The 18914-nt window shown below is 30.0% G+C and overlaps 1 protein-coding gene across 6 annotated transcripts in view; it reads right to left on the bottom strand.

Annotated features, from left to right (window-relative positions):
• Nucleotides 1-18914, bottom strand: part of LOC136968759 (MBT domain-containing protein 1-like) — a 116435-nt gene that overhangs the window by 72604 nt on the left and 24917 nt on the right. For all 6 annotated transcript variants that reach the window (XM_067262787.1, XM_067262792.1, XM_067262791.1 and 3 more), the window contains exons 5-6: nt 16040-16119; nt 5816-5945 (exon numbers count right to left, since the gene is read on the bottom strand). In XM_067262787.1, coding sequence (XP_067118888.1) covers nt 5816-5945; nt 16040-16119 — 210 coding nt within the window. The remainder of the gene's footprint in view (nt 1-5815; nt 5946-16039; nt 16120-18914) is intronic.

Genomic DNA, 18914 nt, shown 5'->3' with positions numbered 1-18914 from the left:
ATTAAATTTCTACAGTATATATATTATCAATTTCTTTATTACTCATTTCTTGCATAAGGGTTAAAATATAAATTATTTAAAATATTGAATACGTATACGACATATATATCTCATTGACAAAGGTCAAAGAGAGATTATAAAACCAGGGTCTGTTAGGAGAATCTTATACCATCAGCGTCATGTCACTTGACAGTGACATTTCTGAATGTTTTGCATCACTATAAAGTTTATAGCCTCCCTCCAGTATAAAGGTAATCAGTTTATTTTAACCCTAACCTTCAGTGCTATGCAAAACTCCATCTTGACAAGGTAAGAGGTATTAAAAGTGCTAGTTCATAAATACAGTAGTTAGTTTTTCTGAAATTCAGAGCTTCAGTATTAAAATATTTTTCCAATTTGAAACAGTGTAACCAAAAAAATACAAAGTTTTTTTCCTGTGCAATGTCTATAGGGAGTCCACAAAAAAAAATTAAGAGGAAAAGGGGTTGATAGGTAAAATAAGGTTGAGAACCCCTGATCTAAACAGATATCAAAACATTGGAATTAACATGTGATTATCGTGTTATTTTCATTGTTCAATTTTAAACATAGTAAACTCATGTTTAATTGCAGAAGATTATTTTTTTAGAAATGAAAAAATATTTCATAATAATGGTTTGAGTTGAGTCTTTCAGACTTTCAATAGTATAAACAATTTGAAAGAAAAGAGTTTAAGAATCATCCACAATCCATATGTCCAGTGTAAGCAGTTACTAGTAAAATATTACCAAGTTCAAAAATGACTGGATGTAGATTGCAGAATTACAAGCATATAAAATAAAATTTTGAATAACTTTCTCCAATTTTTTCTGCATTTGCACTGCAAAAAGAAATTTAACATACATATAGCTTTTCTGTTACACAAAGTATATAGCACAAAGTACACCAAGAAAAGATTAGTCTTTTTCTTGAAGCAGCACTATCCAAATGTAGATTATATGTTTTGGCCAAATCTGGCCAAAACACGATATATATTCACAAAAACATAATTGTTACTTTTGACCAATATTGGACATGATGTATTACATGTGAAAACAAAGTGCCATTATACTCCAATTAAAACAAATCAAATGGTTTAGATATCAGTTAGAGTAGAAAATGTAGGACAAAAGAGGAGAAACCAATTTCACTGCAGAATTTCACAAAAGAATTCAGAGCAATCTTTGCAAATGTTCCAGAATCTTTTGAAACATGTGAAAACAAAATGTTGAAAGGTAGCAGACCATGGTTTAGATTTAAGTTTGTTAAGCTTAGACTGCTCAAACATGTTTTCTTTAATTTATTTTATGTGCATTGTTCAATTTGTAACCCCACATTTAAATTCATAATTTATTCACAATAAATTCATTTTCTTATTCTGGATTTTTAGTTTATATCCTCTTATATACAAACAACACTGGAAACTGATTTCATGTAATTCTTCATTAGTATTTGCAAGCATGAAAAGCTTCTATGCTATGTGTCCCATACAAATCGTTAAATAAATAATGTGATTTCAAACTAAAATAGTATTGAAAACACTGAAAAAATAAGATGGGTAATGAAAGCTGATAAATCTCATTGCCATAGAGAAAGAAACCTAAATTTATTATTATAACATTCCAATGAAACCACATAACAAATTATGGATTATAGTAATTTAAGAAACATCAACAAAATGAAGCAGTTGCTGTCAGTGACAAATGATGATTGTAGTTCTCGCTTCAAAAAACAAAGAATTATACAATGAGTAGTATTCAAAACACAGAATACTCTGATTGAAAAATAATACACTGAAGTCCAGTTACCAAATCTTATCAACTTATTAAAGGTACTTTGTCCTCATCCATAACTGGACACATGGCATTTTCATGAGAGCCACGTGTCCAGTTATGAGACAGAGAGGTTGATGCGTATGTATTCAGCCCAAAACATAAACAGAGGACGGACAAGTGCCGCCATCTGGTAATTCTATACGGTTGATAATGACGTTTGCTACTCATAGAATGGCGAGTAGACAATTGGCTTAAACTTCTTCATTTTTTTGTGTTTGTGGTTAAAATTATGATGTATTTTATTAAAATAATGATTATTTAAGCATTTATGAATAATATTGTAAAGAAACAAATAATTTTAATCCAGAAATTATTTAATTATTCAATTTCTTTACAAGTGATGTGAATTGCCTATAGAATTTACATATATTTGTCTTCATAATAGCTTATCTTAAGGTAGGTTTATTCTTCCATGGCATCTTCTACCATCAACAGCGTAATGTGTTTGTAAATTTTCTAAAAATTAATTTTCCGAGCTGCTTTCGAATTTACATAAGCCACTACTTCCCTCGACAAAAGTATGAGGTAGTCCTATCATCCGATCATTCGGAGGAGACACAATGCTAATTAAAAATAATTATTTAGTGTTATTAAACATCCTGTAAATACTTTTAAACAGTTTAATTTGTTTATTTACCTTTGCTGGTAACCCTCAATGTTAAACGTATCTGCCATTTTTTCAACAAATTTCCCGTGAGTCAATGCACAACATTCACTGAGTCATGTGATGTTGTGAATGAGCATTGCAAAGTCTTTTACTTGGATTTAAAACATCAAACATGTACTTCTGTTTGCCGTACAAGTTTAATGTTTGTACCTGCACCTCAACCTCTCTATTAATGCTCCAGAACATCAAGCTTAGCTAAAACAAATGTTTCTGCAAAATTTGATTCTATCTGTTGTTGAACATCCATCTTCGATCTCAGTTCCATTGATTTTCATCTCTCCATTTATAAAAGTACAACTGAAAGGCAGTGCCACCATAACCATTGGGCTACTAGGGCTGCAGTCCTAGGGCACCAGGCACTACACCAGGGGTGGGGAACCTTTTTGTTCATGAAGGCCACATTACAATTCATCGTCCTTTGTAGAGGGCGCATTGAAATTTTTTTTGTCATTTTATCCCTAGGCTTAGACTGCTAAGTAATTTGAAAGTTATGTAATAAAAGAAAGACAGTCTATATCTGCGTGTGTGTATTTGTAAATTTATGTATAATAACTATAAAAAAAATAAAGGTCTTAAAAAATATATATCAACATTTACATCACAGACCGCAGAAGGCCACATGCAGCCTTAAAGCCGCAGGTTCCCCATCCCTGCACTACACTCTGAGGGTGCCAGCCACTGCCACCTCTCAAAGGATTTTCTCTATTTGATTTATTTTTACAGATGAAATTGTCTTTTACACTTTTATTACATTGTAAATGAATTGACTTTTCAATTTTATTTTAATTCATACCAATATTCTGATGTAAAAAAGAATAATCACTTCGTATTGTTATCCCATTACATTTAAATGTATTAGGACAGCCCTGCCAAAAGGGCAACATTTTTTGATAAATAATGAATTCATCACAATGTATGATCAAACCTGTTCAGATATACTTTTAGAAGAGCCAGAAGAAATATTTAATAAATGGTTTAAATACATGCAAAAGTGTTTACAATGCAATGAAAAATATTTGGGTAAGTCACTAAAAGCAAGCCACAGGTTACTTTTTTCAAAATTGATGCAGGATGTGGCAAAAGTTTTATTATTAAAATAGTTGAAAGTATTGGAAAAAAGCATGCACTGCACTAGCACACACAAGTCTTTTGTTCTAACATCAAGTTAATTCATAATTTTCTCAACCACTTACCGTAAGCAGTAATGTAAACTATACATCAATTCACAATGCCGAGTCTGCAAATCACCCAAGCAAAAAAATGTAAGCAGATATTAAGAAAAATAGAGTTGTAAAATTTCTCACAGCAGAAAGACTAGGGAACAGAAATTTACTGACAAATGAGTGCAGTTTAGGGCAATAATTGAATGTCTCTAGCAAGAATGAAAAATGGAGTAAACACTTTTGAGAACTTGCAGATCTTTGAAAGAAAACAATAAGCTGGGTCAGCCTAATCATGTGACCACAAATAAAATCATCTAATCAGCTGACAAAGTCATTTGTGAAATCAGACGTCACAAAAGATTATGACTGGTGACAGTAGTAAGCAATAGTTGTGGCACAATTCATTCCATCATCAGAGAACTCTCTCGTTAGGTATACTAAATATTTAGCTTGGATGTCATGCCAACAGTTGTATTGACACAGTTAAAATCTTCAGATAAGGAGGCGTTAAACAAAATTAAAAGAAATATTTTATTTCTGCAAGCGCTTTCGACATAATTTACGCACGTCATCCTCAGGCAGTTAGAATAACAGAGAGAATTCGAACAAAATATTTAGAATTTTAAAAACCTAAACAACATTAACGGTTTTGGAACATAACGTTTTAAGAACAAAAATAAACATTTTTTGTAAACATGTAAAGCTGACACGCATGCACCTTAACATATATAAAGGTAAAAACCAAAACCAATTGGAAGAACACTATAAATGCATGCTACATTAAAATATAAATATATGTAACATAATTTGAAAACACGTAAAATACATGTTACGTATATTAAGATACATTTTTAACCATTACATTTCGTGGAAAGGTGAGACAAAGGAAATTGTACTTTGAAACTTTTTCTTCAAAATTAACACATTTCTTTCGTTTTTTTGTTTAATTACATTAAAATTAATAATTAAAAAATTAAAACAGGAAAAAAGGGGTTAAAAATAGATGCGCATGCGTCTTACTCTACAATGGAGGCACAGGAAATGAAAGTAGAGTTAATGTTGACTTTTTAATTGTTTGTATAAATTAGTCCAAACTTCAGATAATTCGAGGGTAGGGGAGTTGCACGGAGAGAGCAGTTTAGTAAAGATGGCTTCTCAAATAAACAGCAAGCGCTCCTCCTCACAGCGTCTGAGTATCTCCAAAAAAAAAAAAAAAAAAAAAAAAAAAAGCAAATGGGAATGGCCTTGGAAATCTGGAATAATTTCACTTGAAAGGAAATAATTTTTTTCCTTGAATAGATATTGCAGATGAGACATAGAACTACCATTATCTGACTGCAAATAAGTGGCGGAGCATCAAATGAAAAAATCTATAATGTTGTCTAAAAAAGGCCAATATTTCATTTACTGTAGAATAGAAATAATGCTGATGTTTTTCTTTAATAGAAAAAGACCACCCCTTATCAAATTCTTTGATCACAGAGCCATTGTCAACACTACATGTCAGAAAACAGTGGAAAGCTTACAGTGATTGATCAAGTCAAAGTGGCTATGATTGTTGTTTGAAGTGGTCTTTCTCCATGATAATGCTCATTCCCACATTGCTACCAGAACAAAGGACAAGTCAGAGCAATTCAGTTGGAAAGACCTTCGTCACCCCTTGCAGTCTGGATTTATCACCTTTTGAATTTGCCATTTTTGAAGAAATGAAACAAGTGTTACAAAGTATTCAATTTTCATCAGATGAATAAATTAAAGTGAGGGTTTGAAAATGGTTCAAGAAACAGCCAAAAGAATTCTATGAGAAATCTATTAACTGCCCACTATCAGAGTATGATAAATGCTTAAATAATTCTCGAGATAATTTTTTAGGTAATAAAATATCTGTGATTTGATGACTCTGGCTTGTTTTTAATTAACTAATCCAAATATTTTGAAAAAATGGTAATAAATAAAGTTTTATCTTAAAACTTTCATAGTGACCTACATATTTAGAACTATCAATATCGCTTCAAATTCAACCTTTCAACAGAAAATAAAATCAATTTCAATTTGCAAACACTTAAAAATGAAATATTAATACTGCAAATTAATCTATTAAAAAAAGAAATCTGAGTCAAAAGTTTATTTACCTGCTATTTTGATAACAGTAGCAATCCAGTAAAAGCTAGGAAAGAGATGTGCAAAATTATTACAATCTTTATTTTCTACTTCTATTTTCATTCCAACTGTTATATTATCCCAACAATCAGACATTGAAACCTACATTAAAATTGAAAATAATAATAATAATAAAATAGGAAGCTATTATATAATGAAAGAAATCATATATAAATGCACAAAATTAAGAATTTGTTAATAATTAAAAATCTTTCAAATGATGCCACATGACGATAATTAAGTTCACATACACATATATTATAGAAGATTAAGATGAAATTTTTACATTTATCTTGAAAACAAAATTCGGTAAATGGTTTCAGAGCTATGTGAGAATTGAAAGAAACTGCGTGTTACGTTAATTTAAAAAAAGTTTTTAATACCGTTCATAGTAATCATTTTAAAACATTACATTCCTGCATTTACAGAAATGCTGAAACAATTTTGAAAATTAAATTTGTTGCCATCGATTCTTTACTCAATACTTTTTTCCTCCCTTTTAAATTGTCTTCTTTGATTTGATTTTAAAAAAATAAGAAATAATCTGTGTGCTAAATCAAACAAACAAAATGATGATTTAATTCTGCAATCTCATTTTATCAGTTTCTTAATAATCATTAAATATTAAATTATGCACAGCCATCTATTGGGAACCAGTTCCATGTTTTTTATAAATTTTATAAACTTCTTTGTCACTATTAAGTTGCTTTTCTATTGAAGACTTATTTGACAATCAGACTGGCTGTACTTGGACATCATATTTGAGTTAATTTGTAAAATTTTTTATTTCCATAACACACTAAATAACTGCTTCAGTAGATACTAAATCGCATACAATCTTGTACAGCAGCAGTAAAATTTTTGATTATATTGAATATTACATTAATTTATTAAAGTTTTTTATGCTGCTATACAAGGTTGTAAAGATTTATTTCCATTGTAATGTGTAATTACAAAAAGAAGGGCAACTAATGGGTTTGTATTCGATATGAGCAGATATTGTAGTAGAAATGATAAAATGTGTATTTTTTATTGTTTTAGTTCCTGTTGATATATTTTAGATGTGTGTCAAATATAAATTCTTATAGTGTAAAATGTCAGCAACTAATTTTCAAAATTTTACAAATATTTTTAGCTTAACAATAAAAATTACTTCTCTCATCAAAAAGAAAGCTTAGGATCATAATTTATAGATCAGGGTGTTAACAGAAAAATTGAATCTATAATATATAGTTCATGATAAACTTTCCAATATAATCTCATTTCAGTACACAGTATAATAATTTACACATGTAATATTAAAATGCTTAATTAGAATGTTATACACTAAACAATCACTGCATCAGGAACACCATGCCAGCACAATCTTGGAAGTAGTAAAGGATGTCCTGTAATTACCACATCACAATTTACTCCATTCGCAATGTGTTGGCCTGTCATTTGCATAGCAGAAGGCAACAATTACCAATCATAGACAAATGGGGCAACTTGAAAGACTAAGTGCAGATTGTTGGAATCTGAAGGGAAAATGTCAATATTTCTGAAACAGCTATACTCATTGGTTTTTCTCACACCACAGTGTCCAAGATGTACCACAAATGAATGGATTAAGCACAAACATCCACAAGAACATCACACAGTGGCTGGTCATGTGTGATTGATTCCAAAAGTGAGCACTGTATCTGTGTCAAAACTGGTATTTGAACAAAGACATGCCACAATGGAACAACTTACCTGCCAGTACAACAGTGGACAAGGCAGATGTGTTTCGATAATGACCATGCAAGGTACCTTACATCAACTGGGGATCAATAGCCATTGGTCTGCATGGTACCTCTGTAGACCCATACATTACTGCAAACAACACCTCACATGGGAGAGGAAAAGGCATCATTAAACCTTGGACATGTGGAACAAAGTCATCAGGAGTCCTGTTTCATGCTGATGGCCTGTTGCTCCCCTGCTGCATCCCCTGGATGTGCAGTTGGATTCCACAAATTGGTGGCAGCAGTATCAGTCTGGGAAGTGTTCTCTTGATAAGACTTAATGCCATTGGTTGTCATTCCACAATCCTTGAATGATAAAAAATATAGGGATCTATCTATTAGGCAATCATCTGCATCCATATCTCCAGGCTATGTTTCCTTACAACGATGCCATGTTTCAAGGTGATAATGCATTGTGCCATCAGGCAAGGCTCACTCAGAAATGGTTGAAGGAACACAACAATGAATTTCATACACTTCCTTGGCCCCTCAAACCCACCAGATTGTAGCTCTGTTGAACATGCTTTGATTATTCTGGAGTGTGTAGTTAGGTAGTCACTCTCTCTTCCATGAAATGTCCAACTGACAAAATTGCTTATGCAGGTGTAGGTCTACTTAAGAACAGAGGATGTTCAACATCTGGTAGAGTCCATTCACAGTATTTGCAAGTCACAATCACCCAGAAAGGTGGACCAATCTGTTACTAGACAGGTGTTCCTAATGCAGAGATCATTCAGTGTATATATTCAACACTAAATACAGCTCTACATGAGAGTTAGAAATCATCAAATAAAAAATGGCTAAAGAATGTTCTAATCAGCTGTTTATTGATTTAATAAACTTCAAAAAAGATTTTTATCATCTGTTATTTTATTTTTAAAATGCATATCTTTTAAACCTATCTCAATTCTATCATTTATTTAAGCATTATTTTTATTAAATTTATTAAACATTTGTCATCAAACTATATATTTAATCAATCATATATCATAATAGTAAATTTTTCATTATCGTAAACGATAATAAATTTAAAATTAAAAAATAAAACTAAAATCTTCATAATTATAATACATATGTAGTGTGTCCCAAAAGTAATGCAGAATTTAAATTTTAAAAATAATGTAGTATTTACTCATTATTTGGCAAAGTTGTTACATCATTTTAAATATTGCAATTAAATATGGAATAGAATATCTGAGAAATTCCCTCCATGACTCTTCCGACACACTAATATTCTCACATACCAACAAAGAACAAACATTTTGCAGAATAATTTGAAACTAGTCTCATTATTGTATTTATAGCATGCTTTTTTCATAGAGCATTGTAAAAGTAATATACCACAAATTATAAGTATATTAAACATCCTGAAGTCCGATATATAAATAGATATATAACCAATGATTCATAGTTTGATTATTTAAGGCATTTGTTTGGTTATGTATATCACAAATTATCTTCAGATATGATAAACTGAAAAACGTTTCATATAGGTATCTTGCAACTTCTCTGATAAGTAAGAATGTATGATTCTTTCAATAAATAAATGACTCAATAGAATTATAATTGCCATTACTGATATTTTCACTATAAATTCTCTTGATCACTATTACTTTCTTATTCTTACAAATGATGATGAATTTTTGCAGCAGTTTCTGAAAAGTGTTAATGATCTTTACAATTTTTTGTATTTTTTGTACACCTGTAATCTATTTTCATATTGTAAATGCATAAGTATGCATTAGGGTGGTCCATGCTTAAATAGCGAAAAAAAAATTTTCAAGTGGAAGTCACGCCACCTCCTTGTTTTGTTACACCTACCATTCCTATTATGTGTTCAAAATTTCAGCCCGCTGTCTTATATACAAGGGGGTGCTCATCGACTTTGAAATATCTGAATTTTATGAAAAAATCCTTAAAAAGAACTAGCCAGGATATTAAGTAAAAAATGTAAACTATGTATCAAAAGTAAGTTTTTTTTTATTCAAATATAGTATTTAAACACACAAAATGTTATAAACAAAGCAATACTTAAGATAATATTAATTACAATTCTTTTTTCTCAACCTAAAACTAAGTTTGTTAGCACTTTTTTGGATGTTTCAGTAGAAACAATCTTTCTATTTCGTTCAATGACAAAGTAAAAATTGTTTTTCTTCCTCTTTCTTAGTGAGTATTGTATTGTGATCTTCAAATAGTTTTATACCCCTCTCCGCAGTATTGTTAAACGCAAATTTCTTATGCAACTTTTGCCTTGAAGGTAATCAACATTGTCACCCCAAGACTCAGGAGGTAATTGCAAGTCCTTGATGTCTCAAACTGAGAGTTTTTTCAGCATTATTTGCGATGCAAAGGCTTCTAATGTTGCTTCTGTGGATAGTTTAGCAGAATCACCTCGTACTAAACAAGAACCGCTGTCAACATCCATTCTTTGAGCAATGGCCATTTTCTTGCCATAAGACAGCTTGTCGGAAAACAAGGCAAAAACAACTAGCTCATCATACAAGTACCACAAGTGACACTCTAAGACACCCCTTGCTGCTGCACCGATTTCGGAATCAATGGCTTCATATCATTTTAATCTCTTCCAAAGTTGCAAGTCATTAATCGGTGCATCTGCTGCCAAAGGGCTTTGATCCAAATCTTGGTGTATATGAGTGCACCGAAACTAACAAATCAAACAATTTGTTTTTCTTCTCTTTTGGTTAGCTTAAATGCTTGTGAATTACTCCTAAAGAGAAAAATCTCCATAGCATACAGCAGTTTTGCCATCCATCGAGCATGATGTATTGGTCCTGGGGCACACCAATGAATCCTCGCAGGTGGTTCATTCAGAACAATCATTGTGAACTCTATTGGCTCATTGTAATCATCACAAATTTGTTTTTCTCCAGCTAAAGAAGTCGTAAGACTCTCAAGAGTGTTTTCAGCAAACTGTTCCACGCTAGTATTGGAGTCAAGACAATCATAGTGCTCTTTTGGAAATGTATCCCAAACATTGCGGAATCTCTTGAATAATGGAATCATAGGAGAGCTTGATGGCCCAAAGCACAGTGTAAATATTTTTGAAAGCATTATTTCAAACACATGATGACGACAAACAAGCCATAAAAGATCACAGCCCGTCTTTGCTTCTAGGAGAGTGCACACTCCTTTTTTGGCACCAGTGTTAGAGGCAGTAGTGTCAAAATTCATAGCCCAGACTTTATTTCTGACATTCCACTGTTCCATTGTGTCCAAAACAGCATCAGACGTATTTTCCCCCATTCGTGTAGTAAGTTTGGGTATGCCTAACAGTTTTTTGCAACCATTACCGAAGACAAGAATCAGATGACACTCTACTTTCATATTATCTGTTATATTAGGCAGTAATTTTCCATCCCAATGTATTACAAATAAATAAGTCAGGTCGAATGTTTCTTTTATATTCACATTGAATTCTGTCCTTGCTTTTTTTCTTGCACATCGAATTGTGCTTCAAGAAATTGGGAGTGAAGTGGGATTACAACCAAGTGCGGCAGACAATGGAATAATCAGTCGCATTGCTTCTCGGTTGGTTATTTTGTTATGATCAAGACACTGGTAACATGTGTAAATATACCACTAGTTGATGGCACAACGTCACTGGCACTGGTAATGCTGTATGTCCTTTTTGGTAAAGCAACCACAAAATCATCTTCTTGCTTATCCTTTAAAGTGCTATCGGCATTAAAAGTGCTACTGAAGCTGAAATCAAGTTCTAGTTCTTGACTTGACACTACCGAAGTTGAAGCATTACTTTTAGCAGCCTTTTCTCTTAATTCTTCAACTCTTTGTTTTTGTTTCAGAGAACGTTCTTTGGTCTTTTCCAGCTTCTTGTTAATCAATGTCATAATCATCTTATGCTCACCTCTTTGATCAATGAGAAATTCTCTGTCTTCTGAAATTTTGATTGAGTTCATGGCATTTGCATGGGCAATATCAAAAAGTTTGTCTAGCTCTTCTATAAACAAATGCTCTCTATTTTTCTGTGCTTCTGAATCTCTTGTTTTATTTTTTATTAAAAGCAGCCATTTCTTATGACTTTTTATAAGTTTTTCAATGCAGTGATTTGGTTGTCTGGTCAAAATACCAGATTTGCTCCACACCTCTATGACTTCTTGAATGAGCATATGTGCAGAATCTTTCACATTTTTTGATTCATTTAATGTGTGGTGATAACAAAGTAGAACTTGCCGAAGAGTTGGAAGTTGGTTAAGCCATACGAATGGCTCAAGATCCCGACATCCAAGTAGAAAAATGTCGTCTTTTTTCGAGTTGATTAACTCATTTTAATGCACTGATTCACTCACAGTCTAGTAAATAAGTACGAAAGTTTTTTACGTTCGTCTATAAAACAGTTTAACAGTTGTATTTAAAAGTAGATTTGATTAATTTAACACGTGAAACTGACCTATAACAAAAAATCAAGATCAAACATTTTTCACAAAAATTTCAAAAACAGCACTCGATTGACTGCCCTCTTCCGCTAAAGCTAGCCAACTGAAATTATACAATGTTATTGCTATGGATACATGTTACAAATTTATGGGGTGGCCAAACTGAAAAACAAAAAAAAAAATTTTTATGGACCACCCTAGTATGCATGCATGCATAAGATATTCTGTAAAAGTTGGTTAATCCTACCAGCTATGACTCAAGTGATCCAACTTGTCTCTTGGTCTGAGCTTCACAACAAAACATACAAAACATTTGACTCACATAGACAAAGGTTACATGAAACTACTGTATACTAACATACAGAATTTGAAAATGTTGCCTGCAATACATGTATCTTTGATCTTTAGAATAATCTAAATTTGTAACATCTCCAAAGTTGAGAACAATCTAGAGCTATATCTTGTCTCACTGGATATGACTTTTACAGGACTACATTTCATTGTGAAAGATTAGCAAATGTCTTCTCAAACACAATGAAATTAACACTAACAAAAAGCTATCATTTAAAAAATAATATTAATAGTACACTCACAACATTTATTTATTTGCTCGAATTGTCTATTTTTAGTTTGGCATCATTTAAATGCAAGTTTTCCATTCCCACTATATACTGAAAATTCAGTTGAGTCAAGCTGAAATTTCTGATAACCTGGGAATACAGCCTGTGTGTAGTATTAATTAGTTTATTATTAGTTTGAATAAATTATTTTATTGAAGTTCTGATAATAAAATTATCTTTTTTTATATCTTCTCATTAAATGTATCATATATTAATTTTTGTAAAATATTCTTTATAGATTAATTGATATCACATGACTATTTGCCTACTGTACTGGTATTAAGGACGTTTCAAATACTCTCAAATAAATGTTTCAGTAAAATCACATAGTTCTGATATTTAATTTCTGAAATATTTGTGAACAAAATGTTATATTTATCTTCTGAACATAACATGAGTAACTAGCTCATGCATATTCCAATTTTTAATCAAATCTTGAATATAACTTGCATACCTTTCAAAGAGATATTTGTATTGTTCATAATAAAGCTTAACAAAAATTTAGATAAAAATACAAGTACAGTTTAAATGTTTGTTAAAAATTTCATAACTTTTATAAATAAATCTATATGTTAAAAGTTCAAATTTGGTACACAGAGTACGTCATGAGAATGTACTGTACACTAAGGGATTTTTCGAAATTCCCCTCTACGGGGAGAAGATTAAGGCTTAACCTGAAGAACTGATTCTACTGTACTATTTTAGATGTGGTGTTTTGTGCTTTTGACTGTGCTTTAGTAGAGTATGCCAGAAAAATGCATATTAAGAAGGGATTTTTTTGAAATTTTCCTCCACAGGGGAGAAAGAGAGAGGGCTAAAGATTATCCTGAAGAACTTGGCTTCTACTGTACTATTTTAGATGCGGTTTTTTGCGCTTTTGACTGGTTTAAGTAAGGCACGTCATAAGAATGCACACTAAGAAGGGATTTTTGGAAATTTTACACCCCCCCCAGGGAAGAGGAGGAAGGAGTTAGTTTTAGTCAGTATAAAGTGTAAATCACAAAGAAGGAAAATAAATAGTGGCACATATAGTATATGTTTTGGCAATTAATAAATATTTTAATTATTTCCACCTTTCAGGTAACCCAAAAACAATAAATCCAAAATAAACGAATTTGAACGAATATTTGAATTTGTTCCAAATTGGAAAATTCGAAATATAATGTTCCAAACAAGTTTTTTTAAATTTTAGAATTTAAAATTAATCATTTTATTGAAGTAAGGTTAAAAATTTCTCATAAATTTGACCCTAATCCTATAATATAATCGAGATGGGTTGATGATAATAATAATAATAATGAGCGCAGAACCCAAACAGTTAGAAGTTGAAAGTTTAAATTTGGTACATAGTTTGGGTACATCATGACATTGGACACTAAAAATTTTTGGAAATTCTCCCCACAGGGGAGAGGAAGAAGGTTTAAGGATTACCCTGAAGAACTCAGCTTCTACTCTATTATTTTAGATGCGGTTTTTAGCATTTCTGTGGGAAATCAAACATATTTTTAGACCCATCTAAAAATTTTCTAATTAGTCTAGGAGGAGAGGTCCTAATTCTTGCACTTGATGAAAACGGGTAAGATCTGCTATATAATTATAAAGATTATCTTATGTAAGAGTTTATCACACGAAATGATCAATCTAACACATTTTAAGAAGTCTTTATTCCTCTACGGTACACAATTTAAAAAACTTTTTAAATGTGTTAGATTGGGCACTCAGTGTGCTAAACTCTTATGTAAGATAACCTTTGTAAATCAATTACTATAAGATAATATAGTAGAATGGTTAGAAGTACAGAATAATCAGATAATCTTAATCTTTGCTGTTCTTATTTTTTGCCTGAGCAATGCCGGGCTCATCTGCTAGTTTAATATAAAATAATAAAAACATGTAATTTACATGCAACAAAACTATCAGTTTTTTGATTCTTGATACATTTAATAATAATTTTTTTATTTGCATTTAGATAATATTTTGCATTTTATTGATACTTTTATTAGTATCTGTTTGTTCATATTAAAATTTAAAAAATTTATTTAGCATACATTTAATAAATGTTATAATTTAATGATATGTATGCTGTAAATTTTCGTTTTGAGTTATTTTGAAAACTCATTACATACACGCAAAAACCTTTATGAGAACAGGTACGATACATTTCACTCATATTAACAATTTTATTATTATATAACACTTTAGAGCTGAAACTTTGATATTCCATTAAAAACATTTTTAATTCCATGATTTATTCAGACTATATTATCTACATTAAAAAAAATACAATGAAGATGTTTCTTGAAGATCATCCATATATTCACTCTAATCAGTTTTTCATGTCATACTTTATTGCCAGTAAAGGAATGTCTTTTCATTCTCGATTATTATATTAGTTTATTAAATAAATATATAATACTCATCAACCTGCTAAGTTTTCAGATTTATGTTAGCAAAATCTCATCTTAGAGTCCAAAATAAAAAAAAATGTTAAGAAATTTTATCAGGAAAACTAAAGAGTAATAAATTTTAAGACAATATAATCCCATCATAAACAAAGTTGATCTAACAAACAAAATGTTTTCTAATTACTTGAAAAATTAAGCTATATAAAACTTATAGCCAAATGAATTACACATTTACTATTTAAACTGTTATATATAATTTTTTAAACATTATTTTGAAAACTTCATAATTATGATTAAGTTCAAGCAAGAAAAATATAATTTGAAATAGATGCATCAACACCGCTTGAAAATATTGAACAAAATGACATTTGTGGCAGTAATTGTACTTTAATTATATGGAAATATATTGCATCTTTAGTTTCATTTTTTTGATTTCAGAAATTAGAATTTAAATAAAATAATTTAACTTGACGTCACAATTAACAGATTTATCAACTAGTTATGCAATATAAAAAATTTCCTTTTATTAAATAATACATTAAAAAATATCACCAAATTTTAATTAATTACTTAGCAAATCAAGTCAAACAATTATAGAAAATTGATAAACTTCCTCGGTTTTCCAGAATCATTTGATTTAATGTACTATTTTATCGTTTTCAATAATAATATCACCAAAATAAAAAATTTGTATATCATTCTGAAGGTTTTTAAAGTTATTTAAAATTGATATATTTAAAGTTTATTTTAAAAAAAACTGTATTTCTTTTAATGTTTATTTTAACAAAAGTTTAAAATTTTTAATTATATATGAATTTTTTAATGATTATTAATTAAGGAAATCATTTATTCCTAATTTAATGATCAAAAAATTGAAATGTTCCTCTTCATATCATCACCATATTATATTAAAAAAATCCTACTCTAATTTTATAAATCAAATAAGCAATTTAAAAAACAAAAAGAATAAATTATAAACAGACATACATGTTTAAAGCATGAAACTGGTGCAGCAGAAAAATCAGGCCTATCTAAAAATGGTTTCCAATCAAAAGATCCTGCTAAATCTAGAAATAAAAAATATGTATATCATCAAAAATAATTATGCACAGCAGAAATTCTAATTATATCAAAATATTTAGTTTAAATATAATGATTCAATCATATGTCATTGATTAAAAATCAATTATAACTGTGTGAAAACAAAATTGAAAATAACAAGACTAGAAGACAATAGATAAAACATGAAATGTTTTGCATATATAATAAATAAAAAAAAGTAAATCATTACAATACTTAATTACTCTGATTAGTTTATTAAAGAACAAAAGTACAGCAAAAAAACTAATAGTTAAAATTAAAATATTTACTTCTATTATTATTAACAGTTTAATTAAAAAACTAAACCAGATGAGGAAGCTTTTATGTTCTAAAAATGGTATACAGTCAAACCTGTTTTTATGTGGTCTTTTTTTTGTGCGATTTTTTATTTGTGCGGTTTTTTTTGTGCGATTTTTTATTTGTGCGGTATAGTTGGTGATTAGTCTCGTGCGATTCGTCATGTCTCACGTTGACTTATTATAGCTAAATAAACTTATTATAGCATAAATGAACTTATTATAGTAATATTATTGCATGAATATGCGAAAAATGAAATAATTTATTTTTTAAGTCAGAAAAACACCACCTGGACAAAAATATGTAAAACAGACGATAGATGAGACGATGCAGTCAAGTGCTGACATCTGTTGTCAATAAATTCTATTTCGTACGGTTTTGAGTTATTTTCTATGTGAGACTTTTTTTATGCGGTCCCTATTGACCGCATAAAAAAATATTTTTTTAATTGTGTTGCGAAAACTATTTTTTATAGCCACTTGTGAAGTTTTGTGCGATTTTTTTTAATGCATTTTTTTTATGCGGTCCCTATTGACCGCATAAAAACAGGTTTGATTGTATATATATATATATCCTGAAATATAATTTTGAATACATTCATATTAATATTAGGGACTCTCCCCAAACCAATGTTTTACAATGCTTTCATTCAGTGGTGTAATTTATAATAATTTTTTAAGCAATATCAGTTACATATATATTATTTAAATAACTATAAACAATATTTTAAAATCTAATAAAGAATAATCAACTATAAGATGAAATAAATACAGTTATTTAAAATAATATGGAGCAAATTAATTTAGATACTCATGAAACCTTTAAAAATTGCAAAAATAATTTAATTATAAATTTAAAACTTGGACAACAATATTTACTTTATGTATTATATTGTGATACAGGTATACCTCACCTTATGTTGGTAATTGGTTCCAGGAGAGGCGACGTAAGTCAAATTTACTGGTCACTAGGCTAAACCACAAATAACCATTCCCAGTTCTGTATTTTATTTATAAATGCATTTTTAATAATATAGGGTTAATAAGAATCTATTTTAAGCTTACAAACAAATAAAGTTTAGTTTTTAATACTGTATAGTACAGAAAAAAGTAATCTAAATTTACAAATACATGTACAGTACATACCGGTACATACTTGTAAATGATGTTTACAACATTACAATGAACACACTCAGCAAAATGTAAATTAGAAAAAAACAAAACACCTTATGTTGCTGGTAAACACCTGATGTTTACAATTTGGCAATGTTTACAGTACATCACATACTCTTTATTTGTAAATGTGGTTTGCTTAAGATATTATAAAATAAGATGATTTTGTATGGTTAAATAACAAATACAGTTATTAAAATTATTTTGTGATAGTAGAAAATAAAGTAATTTATGTTAAATTTATTAATATTGAGTGGTGCTGACGCCACCGCCAAACGCCAATATTGAGCTTTTAAAGACCGCTAAATAAGACAATAACACAGAGTCACAGATGTGACTCTGTGTTGTATTCATATTTCTTTCATTTGTTCGTTTATATTTCACAGATATTCATATTTCATGTGTTTTCACATTTCATTCTCCAAGATTTATGATGATTATATTAACATTTACTGTAAATGTACATATTTTAATATGATTTTATGTGCTTTTAACACTTTTCTGGTGATATTATGACTTCAAAATTTGTGGCGAACAGATGTAAAATTGAATAAAATGCCTTAAACTTGATTTTTATTTTTCCCATATATTTTTTTTTGACAAATGACGTATAATCGAGAATGACTTAACTAAAAACAATGTAACCTGAGGTATACCTGTATTGACAAAATTACCAGAGGATTCTGTTTCCATTTGTATTCTATTGCAGAGGCAAGAGCCTCAAAGAAAAGGTCTCCAGGTGTGAGAATTCTCATTTTGGACTGTTAATGGTGTGACCAACCAAAAAAAATGAAAGCAAGAAATTTTTTTTGTATATTCGTGATATTTTTAGTTTTTAGAAATTAATTACAAGTGATAAATAAGTGAATAAATGATGGAAAATGAACAACATAAACGTAATGCATATAAAGATACAATATAACCTCAAAAATCCATAAATAATAAGACAAATGTATACAAAAATAGGTAAACATTATATAAAATGAGCATCCTGTAGATGTATGGAGTTGATTTCTGTTATGCCAACTCAAAGTAGAATCTCCATGCCACAGAGAGGCATTGATATCCTTATAACTGATAGAATGACAGTCGCACATATTTGTAAATGTATGGAGCCTCCACATAATGTATGTAATGTCTATTTCTAATACTTTAATAATCACAGCAACCATCAACCAAATTGGAAAGAGTGCAAGCAGCAAAAGCTGACTGGCTCAGACTTCCAGATATTATACTTATACTCCTTCAGTCTAGCACCCAAAGATCTTAATGTAGCTCCAATGTATTGAAGG

Source organism: Centruroides vittatus, unplaced genomic scaffold (assembly GCF_030686945.1).
Source record: "Centruroides vittatus isolate TY-2023 unplaced genomic scaffold, ASM3068694v2 contig_1520, whole genome shotgun sequence".
Classification (NCBI taxonomy): Eukaryota; Metazoa; Arthropoda; class Arachnida; order Scorpiones; family Buthidae; genus Centruroides; species Centruroides vittatus.
This window is presented reverse-complemented; position numbering and strand designations above follow the sequence as displayed.